Source organism: Apostichopus japonicus, chromosome 8 (assembly GCF_037975245.1).
Source record: "Apostichopus japonicus isolate 1M-3 chromosome 8, ASM3797524v1, whole genome shotgun sequence".
In the NCBI taxonomy this organism is placed as follows: domain Eukaryota; kingdom Metazoa; phylum Echinodermata; class Holothuroidea; order Aspidochirotida; family Stichopodidae; genus Apostichopus; species Apostichopus japonicus.
Genome location: NC_092568.1, coordinates 9746598 through 9759333, shown reverse-complemented (window position 1 = coordinate 9759333; position 12736 = coordinate 9746598). Strand labels below are relative to the sequence as shown.

The window sequence follows — 12736 nt, the reverse complement described above, 5'->3', positions numbered from 1 at the left end:
CTACAATACATTAACTGCCTACCACACCTGCATATCAGATGTAATATTAGCCTAGCCTAATTAGCATACATGAATATGTGGGGAAGAAACTGTCATAGTGGTTAACTATTTTAGGCTTTCAGTACCAATTTCGACAAAAAGAAACTTGAGGGAATCTTGAAGAAGGTGCAATAAAATTCTGAAACACCCTCTGTGAATTTACAGTAGTCCCAAGAATGCTTGCTGTGTTGAATTATCAGACAGAATACTGTGAATTGTTCAAAAAGAGGAACTATGTATGCGTTATTAACATTACAATACTGCTGTTGGCTGCAATCTTCAACATTATGTCTTGCAACGAGATTGATCCTTATAGGACCTGTTGTTACATTTTCATAGCAACTAAACTGCATTTTTAAACTGAAGTTAGCAGAATATTTTTACATAACTTTTACTTTTGTCAATGACAGAGTTGAATAATCACACTAGATATAATTATTGAAGATGTTATATGTGTTATGCCAACAACATTCACAATGCTGTGTTGGTTGCTACAGTACCTTCAAACATGATTCCTTTCAATTGGAATAATCAATTACAAACACCTCCTGACTGCACAGTGGTGGCACTTTTACCTTGAATGAACCAATCCCTCACTGTGTTCGCATGCGATAATGTCGTCAGATCACGAGCAAAAAACGAGTCGGCCAAGATTCAGAGCGTTTTATCAGATGACGAGTCAAGAAGAATGCATATGCATGCTCTCCTCATCTGATAATGTGTTTACAATCTGTCTTCTATAGTGGCTACAACATAAAAAACCTGCATCTCAGTGCCAGAAGTTTACAATGAGTCGTAAGGAATTAGGTAAACTGCACTCCCTATATACAACTGCGGTTTGGAGTAGTTTTATGGGGGAATATTTTGGGCGATTAAAAATGTCTTCATTCGTGCCTTAATGCCTAATGTGTTTTTTGCAAGTGTATAACATCTGAACAGCTTTCAAATATATATCATATAATTGGACTAATTACTAAGTGGTTGGAGTGAATATGAGATTTTTATTTAGCAGAAGCAGATTATCGCTGTCTGAATAATCCTTTGCGGGAAAGGTCGAAAAAGATAGGTTACCATCTCTCAGAACTAAGGTTGGAGCCTTCTCCAAGTGAAGTTATCTAATATCCTTTTGCTCCCCAATATAAGCCAGAGATTTTGCAACAGAATCCTCATTGTTTCTACAGTAAACTTCATTTTCAGTCTCATTTATCGAGGAAAAGGGAGAGCCCAGAATCTCTGATCAGCAGTGCGACACGGCTTAATGAACGTGCACCCGATCCGTATCACAGGCCAAATTGACCATGTTTTCTTTCTTTTTAATGATGAGCACTTCCATCCCATATGAACAAAGTGCCTGACGTCAAAGTTGCAAGGTATGAACTACAGAATAAACATATTGCATCTAAATTGAGGGCATTCTGAAAATCTGAAATCCACTTTTGCAGCCTCATAAAACTGAGTATTGCTTTCAAACTGTTTTTTCTCGCAGATTTATTTCCTGCTTCACTTGATGAGCTGTATAACCCTGTTTTCATTTGAAACTAATGAACAGCAGGAGCTGGAGAGGGGGGTGGGATCGGGGGGAGAGGCTGCCATGGAGTCATTCAAGTTGATAGCACCTCCAGGCTTTCCAAAGTGTATCCAGTCAACTCAAAAGGAGGGAACTTATTATTGTGAGCACTTCTAAGTTTTAAAATCCGCTTGAAACCCTTTGACTAATACTCATTTTACTAGAGGATTAGGCCTACTTTTTGGCAGACCTTATTTCAAGGCGTTACATATTTAAAAACATGATTGCACAGTTGGTGCTTTAAACCGGTATAAAATGCTGCAAGCTGTTACTTTAGCTGTCGTGCAAATGTCACAGATGAATGCTTCAGGTGATTGCATCATCAGAATATGAAAATGTCACATATATATATAAACAATACTTCAACTTTTGCAGGCTACCAATATATACTATCAATCTGTTCTTGTCAAGCTAAAGGAGGATGGCATTTATGAAGAAAGTGGAATATTTTCGATGATGTAGCATTTTTAAATACCAACAGTCACCTCAGGGTGTGGAGAAATTGAATGGACTTTATCATCACAGTTACAGTTGGCTTAATGGTACAGTAAATTTCCTTATTATGTTCAAGTTGGTTGAACGGTTGGAGATGAAAAAGCTAACAGTATTCAATTTTCTACTGTAACTATTTGTTTAATGGAAACTAAAGTAAATATATGCAAAGTTTTAACATGAGATTTTTATTTAGAGTATTTCTTTGTTTCAATTACTTGTTTACAAGCTACCAGTGTAGAGCTAATACTTTCCCTATTAATATTCCACTTTGCAGAAATGATCAGCTACTTTTCGATACTAATACCTGTAGGAAGGTAGTTTCATTAGTTTGACTACTCATGTTACATTTCAAATAATGAACATGCAATCAAACCTGATTTCGTTTTTTGGCACATTAAAATTTAATCGTTAGTGAAAACAGTTGTCATGGCAAAAACATTTTGACAATCAAATAGAAACGTTAAGTACTTGGACCTACTGCAATTCTACTTTGAATACGATAGCGGATATTAAAGTTTCGTCAATTAGTAACTTATCGGAACAGCTACTTTAGTAACTGCTTTTTTTCTGGGAAGTACTTGGTGAGGCATTGCCCTTTAATGCCTCTTTGCTTCAAATGTGATATTATTCTCTGAGGCAGTGTTCCACCCACCCCACCCCCCACCCCCCAACAATGTCACAGCATGCTAATGTTACCATGACAGACACTGAAGGGGCTTTCTCAGTCAGGGTTCCCCAGACTGTCACTAAGATATCCCAAAGGGTAAACAATTTGATATCAAATATTCAAAGACAGACAGAAGTGTTCAAAATACAATTTCCTTTTGAATTTCCTTTCCATTTGTACCATTTTGATCTTTCACACATACAACACTTTAAGGTACAGTAACATCACCTAACTTTAAAGGGGTAGTAAATCCAAGACTATTTGATCGTTATAAGCGTTTGAGATGAAATATCTTTCTCAAACAGATTAGAATGATTTCATGTGGGATGTAAAGCTAGGTCAAAGGAATTTTTCCTTTGATCGGTACTTGCCATGTTGACTCATGGAGGAGGTGTTATCTTCTACTCTTTTTTTTCTGTTCATAATCCAATAATTAATTAATTAAACTTAAGTTATGTTAATGAAAGCTTATGGTATAGATTTGGTTAATTGCCAAAAGATCACTAATTTAATCACCAAAACTTACAAAAATAGCACTCCATCACTCCCATCAGAGACAAAAGAAGTCCTTGATCAAACTAGCATTCGACAAATTCAAGCATTGCTGGCCTTTATGTGAATGCTTTTAGACTTGTTCAAGTTTCCAGTCACATCTCTGTTGTATAATCTGTTCCATCAGCCATTGAAACCACTAAAATGAATTACATCAGAAGCTTGAAGGATGATGATGATGATGGTGGTGGTGGTGGTGGTGGTGGTGGTGGTGGTGGTGGTGGTGGTGGTGGTGGTGGTGGTGGTGGTGGTGGTGGTGGTGGTGGTGGTGGTGGTGGTGGTGGTGGTGGTGGTGGTGGTGGTGGTGGTGGTGGTGGTGGTGGTGGTGGTGGTGGTGGTGGTGGTGGTGGTGGTGGTGGTGGTGGTGGTGGTGGTGGTGGTGGTGGTGGTGGTGGTGGTGGTGGTGGTGGTGGTGGTGGTGGTGGTGGTGGTGGTGGTGGTGGTGGTGGTGGTGGTGGTGGTGGTGGTGGTGGTGGTGGTGGTGGTGGTGGTGGTGGTGGTGGTGGTGGTGGTGGTGGTGGTGGTGGTGGTGGTGGTGGTGGTGGTGGTGGTGGTGGTGGTGGTGGTGGTGGTGGTGGTGGTGGTGGTGGTGGTGGTGGTGGTGGTGGTGGTGGTGGTGGTGGTGGTGGTGGTGGTGGTGGTGGTGGTGGTGGTGGTGGTGGTGGTGGTGGTGGTGGTGGTGGTGGTGGTGGTGGTGGTGGTGGTGGTGGTGGTGGTGGTGGTGGTGGTGGTGGTGGTGGTGGTGGTGGTGGTGGTGGTGGTGGTGGTGGTGGTGGTGGTGGTGGTGGTGGTGGTGGTGGTGGTGGTGGTGGTGGTGGTGGTGGTGGTGGTGGTGGTGGTGGTGGTGGTGGTGGTGGTGGTGGTGGTGGTGGTGGTGGTGGTGGTGGTGGTGGTGGTGGTGGTGGTGGTGGTGGTGGTGGTGGTGGTGGTGGTGGTGGTGGTGGTGATGGTGATGGTGATGGTGATGGTGGTGGTGATGGTGATGGTGATGGTGGTGGTGATGGTGATGGTGGTGGTGATGGTGATGGTGATGGTGATGGTGATGGTGATGGTGATGGTGATGGTGATGGTGATGGTGATGGTGATGGTGATGGTGATGGTGATGGTGATGGTGATGGTGATGGTGATGATGATGATGATGATGATGATGATGATGATGATGATGATGATGATGATGATGATGATGATGAAAGTATGTTGCAAGATGAAAAGAAGCCGAGGTTATTACAAAGTTTTCTTCATTTTTTTTTCTTTCCTTATTTGTATGTTACCTACCTCTACTGGAAGGCTCTGTTCCTCTTGTCCCAGCGGAGTTTCTGGTTGAGGAGGAACCTCGCCTGGTTTGCTAGGTTGAAGCATCCCCAGATCAGGTGCAAACTTGGGCACACCACCCAGTCTTGATGCCAACTAAAGAAAGGAAAAGAAAGGATTTTTTGTTTGTTTGACATTTCCTTAGTTTCTTTCTAATAAGAAAACTTGACTTGACAAGCTTAAGAGAAATGTTTTAAAGAAGATTTGAGTATTTTGAATCATAATAATAATAATAATAATTTTTCCCTCTATTTATTCATATATTTTCCTTTTAAACAATATAGCATATACATATTGTAATAACTATAATCACCTTTAACAATTTGTGCATAGAACATTTTAATATATGAAATTTCAAGAACGGAAAAAAAAGGAAATAAATGGAGAATTATATACGACAGAATCGTGTTGTTTGCAGTTGAGCACACTAAACCTAACCTTCTTTATGTTACAAGAGATTTTAATCTGCATTACAAGTTAAAGAACTATTGCATGTGTACATGAAATACTGCAATTTAACATGTATCAAAAAAAGTTTTGCATTATCAAAGCATGATTGTAAATTGCAGTAAATGTAAACTTGAAGACATCTCATCACCTATAGCTAACAGTATGTAGCAAGCAAATTGTGGCCTCTCACCCTGTCACCTTATTTTCTGCAATTGCAAGTTATTTCCCTGGTCTCTGGGTTTGCTTTCAGATATGATCTTGTTATTGCGGGCTTTTATTATTTGCCGCATACTCCTCATACAGCTATAGCCAATTTTGATGTTGTTCAAGATTGTTAAATATCTTGTGTAAGGTATGGTCACAAGGGAAATGCTTGTTTACAAGTTTCAGAAACTCAGTGAAAAGAACTCAATGTGTGTGTGAAACTCTGAGGTGCAAAGCGATGGAATAGGGTGTTTATACATACAGTACATCTATATAGCTCTGCACCAATTGTATTGAGCACTATACTGCTATTACTGAACTTTATATACAAGTATACTACGGTATATATATATACACTAAAGTATGCATAGAAACTGCGGTGCTGGAATTTTGTGAGAGAGGGGAAACAAATATAATGCACCGACTATTATTCCAACACCTGTCAAAGATCAATAAATTCCGCTTCCTCATCACAAATTATTCGCAAAACAGTTTACAAGCTGGTAAGAGTGCAGCTTGCTATTTATAATGAAACATCTGGTAATAACAGGAAACAATTTCAACTTTTGTGTAGCTCTAGTTTTGAAAGCTCTGAATTTTTCCTCTCTTACACAATACTATGGTAGAATACCTGTGTTATAAAAAAAAAAATGCTTTGACATCTGTGGACTTGGATATATAGGCTCTTTGCTATACAATACTTGGATTAAATTATTCCTTGCATGAGGCACAGTAAAATGGTGCACATATTGTAATAAATATCTGTAATATATAGTTAAGTGCATGTGTTTAATACACAGTTGGTTTATAGTTTACTGTAAATAGCTGTCCCCAGGGTTGGTGCAGTCCGCTTGAAATTACTAACATTACAAATTGTTACACTTCATGTCTTTTCATGTGTACAGCATTGACACTTGTCAATTTAAATATCGTTACAAACATAATGATATGCGTATTGCTTCCACATACAGTGTATTACTCCCTGCTCACACAATCAGAGCACATCATATCAATCATAAAGGATTATATAGGCCATAATTCAGGAAATAATTTAGTGTTCAAATTTTGTGCAGCGGTTTTTTATGTCTTGATAGCTAGTTTGTCTCTCGTTAAATACTACAGTTCCTGTGTACAGACCTGCTATACATCTTTACACTTCTATGGTAACCTCAACATGTTGCGATGCTATTCACGATAAATTAGTCCTTGTCAAAGTGAGGAATACTAGAATTTGCAGTAAAATACATCAAAGTTTCATCTGTGCAGATGTTTGAAAACATATCCAAGACAATAATCAAATTTAATGATTTATATTTCATCAAAACCTGATGGAATCCTGTGATAATTACTGTGCAATGTTACGATTTGGCATAAATATTACTGTGCCTGACCTTAACTAATTGCCTATTAGTATTAAAGCAATTTGGACTAGTCATTAGTAAAACTTGGAATTTAGGCAACTATCACATCTCCATGTAGGTAAGTTAGAAACTTACCATGAGGTTTCCATATATTTTCCACTAACTACAATTTCAATTATATATATTATATATATTATTATTACATACTTTCAATAATATATATTCAATTTCAAATATGTAATTTCAATATTCATTTGCCTTTGTCGTTTACCTCCATTTCATTAACAAAGTCTGTTCAAAGTATCTCTTTCAAGATATGGCTTTAGGAATCACAAATGATTTCGAGTTGGTTTATAGCATCATGTTTGATCTCTAGAGCAAGGCAAATATGTCACCACAGAATTGTTTGATACAGGTGCATAGCCTACTGGTTAGGGCGTCAGCATATAAAGTGGGAGGCCCGGGTTCGAATCCCGGTGGAGGCTGGTAGTTTTTTCACTGTTCTGGATTTTTCACTCACTAAGATTTCAATTATATAGACATTCCATAAATGTGCTGCTCATTAGCTCGACTAGTCAATTTTGATCAATTTTCATGGATAATGAAATACTTAAAACTTAAAACTGGCAAATTTGCAATGTGGAAATCTAACATCATATGAAGTGGTTAATTAATTAAGGCTGGCACGTTTGTAGAAAACGATTTCGATGACCAGAACGGACTTAGGAATGGAAAGATAGAGTACTAATTAAGTCTGTACTTACGATGTTCCGCTCGTCCAGGCCGAGGGAGGAAAGTAATTTCTTTTTACTGTCAGACTTGGTCCACTGGTACCCCATGGCTTTGGTATTTTCCATGTCACTTAGGACTGCCCAAACTCCTAAGCCATTTGTACTGCAAGGAAAGAATTTTATGAAACAAGATTATAGACATGGAATGTGCTGCTCTCCGGGCTGATGATGATCAAACTTGATGTAAATGTTCCAAACATGGCAACAGTTAAAAAGGCCTTCGATACTAACCGTTATCAGTGAGACCCCAACTAGAGTACACTAGTTGTGATGGGAGAGGTAAGTACTTGTACAAAGTAAGCCAAAGGATAACAACAGCAGCAATAATTTACAGTAAAGGAAATTGTAATAAGAACTGCAGAAAACAAATGATGCTACTTAAAGACATTGCTCAAGGTATCGGAATGTTACATTTTATTAGACTCGCTTTCAAATGTCAGTTCAGTTTTATTGAGTTTCGATATCAGACAGCCATATTCCTGCTTTTATCTTTCGATGCTGCGGCATATTTATTAGATGTTTACCGGTCGTGAGTGAGATGCATTTCCCTTCATTAACAAACAAATTCTACAAATCTGAATACTGTAAAGCTTCATTTATATATTTGGCTATGTGCACTGCACTTAATATGAAAGAATAGCATTTATTAAGTCTCCACAACTTTGTGGAAATCGCCTGGTGATGCAGGAGAACAACCGAACGTGTCTACACCCGTCTCAAATCATATTAATCTTTAACAAACTACCTTTCTGCCCACTCAGGGGAGCAACTATTAAATGAACAAATGCAGCTGCAGTCATTAAAAACTTCACAATTTAAGATTCTTCACTGGTGTAAAACTTTATTACTCTAATAACTTTTCACAGCACCAAGTATATACATTTATTTTTCCCCTCGTCCAGAAAAGCCTCAATTAGCTGCTCCTCAGCCTCACGGTCAGAAAATAACGATGAAATGTTGCTTTAATGCTCTTTTAGTACGCAATAAGATGTTACACGATGTATCTGGATTACCAGTGCACCGATCGAATCCCCAAAACTTTCTGCAATAACTGTCTTCCTATATATAGATACAAGTCTTTTTATGGTACATACAGATGCGAAATGCCAGTTAAGTACTGCACACACAGCAGTAGTGAGGGGAAAAATTGAAAACATCAAACCGTTCAGAAGAAAAAAAGATCATTTCAGCTATATATACTGTATATGTATATATATACCTGCCTTCTTTGCTGACAAAACTGATTAGAATTTATACATTATTAAATGAATGACAATAACTCTGGTTTTCTTTTTATCTACTGTACTATCTACAGATTTATCTGATGTGAAATATGCTGAAATAATATGATAAGAAATAACTGCACGAAATGAAGAAAGAAATATCTCAGAAAGACAGGAAGAGAAAAGTGCAAAACAATGGCCTTGAAATGTATACAGGCTGACAAATCTACCGAAAAGTGAACAGCATAAAGTGTAGTGTAACAACTTTTGTAGGAAGAAATAAAACAAGAACACTTGATTCGTTTTTCAAAATGTCATCGTTAGATATGGGATCTGAAATCACAGGAACGAATTTGGTATTTTATAGTTTTTTAATAACAATTTTTGACATTTCTGTATTTTATTTGATACAACCAATACTGAGGCAATTACTCAAATAAGTATACATTTAGGTTGATAGAATAGTGCATTTGTAGTGAGGAGACAGGTGTAAAAGACCGAGGTGATGTCAGTTTCACCAATAAAACAACAACATGTGTAAAATCAAAACGGTGCTTGACATTTCATAAAACCTGTTTGTGCATTCAACAGCTTTACTGTAGTTAGGTTACTGTACACAAATTCCAGACTGTCATATTTCCATACTTACACTGTTAAACTGTACAACAATGTAACAATCACAGGATCTACATAGAACTTCAACACCTACCTACCTTCAATGTTATCTCCACAAATATATAATAATCTCGAGAGTCAATTTGCCTTCCGCCAAGGAGGTGCACAAAAAACGAAAACTGTGCATGGAATTCACTCACCAATGAGCTATGACTTTATGTATGCTGTTATTGCATTAAGCTGGAAGCAACTGGATGCAAATGAGACCAATGACTCACTTGAACAGTACGTTTTTCCTTTCTTTGTTTTTGTCATTTGTTCAAAACCTCTTAATTTGTTATAAATCAATTACTTTCAAATTTTTCTCAGCAGCTGATTTCTAGCTACAAGTTAGCCAGCAGTTGGACGGAATAGCCTCATTAATCTCCGTTCTTCAATGCATCAGAGGAAACCATTAAAATCAATGCATACCCAAATTACACAACCAAAGAAAAGGTCAACGTGACTGAAAACATACAAGACTTCTCCCGATGTGACTTTTCACGAGGGAATTTAGCTCTTTTTCTTAATGAGGTGAAACCATCTTCATCAATCTAAGGTTTGAACAAGATGAAATGAAATGGCATATATACATATACTGTATACGACACACTATAATTGAAAAGTCATGTCACTTAAGTGTGCACTGAATGTCTCAGGTGAAATAGTGCATTTAACCCATCAAATTTACAGCCACATGATAGGATGGAGATCTTGACTTGCCAGATAAACAAGATTATTTGATTTGACATTCATCTAATGGAATTACTTTTGTCCTTCTTCTCTTGGAGACAAGGATGATGACAAAAGACATGGCTTTGAGACTTATGTAAATTAGGGAAGGCAGTTTCCGGGGGGGGGGAGGGGAGGGGGACGGCTCTTCATACTAAAGCACCAAAGCAACTAGAAAATTTGTATGATATTCACAGATGCAGGGCTGTGTCCTTGATGTTATTTCGCAATCTGCACAATCAGCAAGGCTTTTTATACCACTAGTTAGAAACAAGACTTAATCATGAACGAGGAAAATGATTTGTTGAATAACCAATTGACTACATAGATCTATATTTATATGCTCACCCTACCTGTAGATTATATGCTAGCTATATTACCTGTGAGATCTTTCATTGTTGGAACATGAGGTGACACTTGGGTTAGTTTTTAAATTAAAGCCCTTCAGAACACAAAAGTGGGTGGGCCTCCAAATGTAAACCTAGACATTGTGGTTAGAAAAAGCAGCTGTGGGCAAAAAAATTCACAACTACCTTCTGGAGCATGAATTTTATTCACGTCAAGAACTCTTTTAGGATTTTGCAACTTTGCAGCCTATATATGGTAATATATGGTAATATATGGTATATGGTAGAATGAGAAGGAAGGTTGGTGACCCGTGAAGCCGGGTCACAGAGGGTGCACAGTGTTAAAAGGTTACCAGGACATTCTAGGCGCGGTAGAATGAGGTGCATAGGTTGGGGGGAGACAGGTAAGCGAGGAACGAAGTAAATATGGTATATCTGCCACAGTATATGCTACTAGCCACAACTAATAATAATAAGAATAATCAGCAGTTATTTTTACGATGCTCGAGGGACCACAAATGTGGGAGCAACCCGCAAGGGTTCATGGATTACAACTTACTTGTCTAGCAACTTCCAACTCAACATTTAAACTCAAATTTGAAATTTTGTTCAATTTAGAAAGTCATTTCGGATGAGTAAACCGTAGATTGCTCTTGGATGAAAAGCCCACCTTAATATGACCCGGCCGGGTATCAAACCCGGAACATCCTAATTGCTAAGCCTCATTGCTTCAAATGCCACCGCCTTTACACACTCGGCCACAGCACCGGTAGCAAAACTGAATCCTCTGGGTTACCATGTAACCATTTCACGATGAAAACAGAAAGGTGCGCAGGAAAACATGAAAACAGTCCTTCAGAAGGCTAGCTACCCGCCTTACTTTGAGAAACACATCAACATCCAAACATCCATCTTCCCAGCTGTGATACATTAACCCTAAGGAGACTATTACTTCATTTTCTTTCCTCAAGAGGGTAAAGTGGATAGTGATGAATAAATGGGCCTCAGGGAAAGGGGGTGCAGGGCAACAATGCTACCATTCTTTGTATATACATTAGGTAGATGGGGGAGTGTATCAGTTGAGTGGAGACTAGTATCAGAGGAGCGAAGCAAACCAAAATCTATTTCCGGTTGATTGCAACACAATCATTCGACAGTCGGTAATGGGCAAACACTTGATAATTCTGTTTTCTTGTAACTGTTATATGCATACCTACTGTTATGTATTAGGTATATATTCTCATATTAACCACACGTAGGTGATCCATCAGACCAAACTAAAGGCAAACTAGACACTGAATCACGAGAAATTACAGACCATGTTTTTTCGCTACCCTGTGACATACTGTCTACAGGGTGTCCAAATCATCTATCTTCTTCCGTAAACCGTAAACAGCCCGGGCTACTGGTGTCAAACTACAGAGTACGTTTGACACGGGCCTCTTTACAGTAGATGAGTGTCTAATCATTCAAGTGCTCAGTACTGCACTCGTATCAGAGAATACATTAAACGTGTGAAAAAAATTGTTGTTACTCCCGTCAAATATCATACCTTTTATTTGCAAGTTTCAGACTACCGCTGACAGGGTGGGCTTCTGACGAGTTAATCAAACTCGAGAGAGGTTGAAGGGAGATGGAAAGGCTTGAGATGAGAGAGACAGCAGAATTAGGAAAACAGCCATCGAGGACTTGGTTGACCCTCAGACTGGCACCCTGAATAAATTAGAATGAGGAAATATCATAACAATATGGGAAAGAGAAATATTCAATTTAATAAAATCCAACATTTTTTTTCTTAATTTATAAAAAATAATGCAATATTTATGCAGATAGATAAATATATATTAAATTGGAAAAAGAAAATATCAATTTGATGAAATCAACAGTTTTTATGTTTATATTTTAAAAAATGCAATATTTATTACAGGAAAGAAAAAATTACAGCCGAACAATTACAGCCGGCTAATTTGCATAAATTCAAATTGCAGCGTGACGTACGGGACATTTGGAATCCTATTTCCCTGCCAGCAATATGAATTTATTGAATATAAGTTATGTGGGACATGATACACCCTTCCTTCCAATAATTTTGACATATTATGTTTGGGGGTTCATCAATTAAATATGCTAATTAGCTAGCGTCCAAATACTGATGTCCCGTACGTCACAATTTTCAGCACTTTTTTTCAAGTTTTGATATGGACGAACAATTTTTTTGGGTGATATTCTGTAAAGTTCTAATTAAGAACATTGTTCAACAAAATCCATCCCAAAAAATTTGAAAAAATATTCACAGCAAATCTAATTATCAAAATTAAAAATGTGACGTACGGGACAAAATGT

The 12736-nt window shown here is 38.0% G+C and overlaps 1 protein-coding gene across 9 annotated transcripts in view; it reads right to left on the bottom strand.

Moving 5' to 3' along the window:
* Window positions 1-12736, bottom strand: part of LOC139971828 (uncharacterized) — a 50442-nt gene that overhangs the window by 21828 nt on the left and 15878 nt on the right. For all 9 annotated transcript variants that reach the window (XR_011794500.1, XR_011794501.1, XR_011794499.1 and 6 more), the window contains exons 3-5: window positions 11946-12106; window positions 7411-7540; window positions 4596-4727 (exon numbers count right to left, since the gene is read on the bottom strand). Coding sequence is in view for 6 of the 9 variants with exons in the window: in XM_071978585.1 (XP_071834686.1) it covers window positions 4596-4727; window positions 7411-7540; window positions 11946-12106 (423 nt within the window). In the remaining 3 variants the exon portion in view is untranslated. The remainder of the gene's footprint in view (window positions 1-4595; window positions 4728-7410; window positions 7541-11945; window positions 12107-12736) is intronic.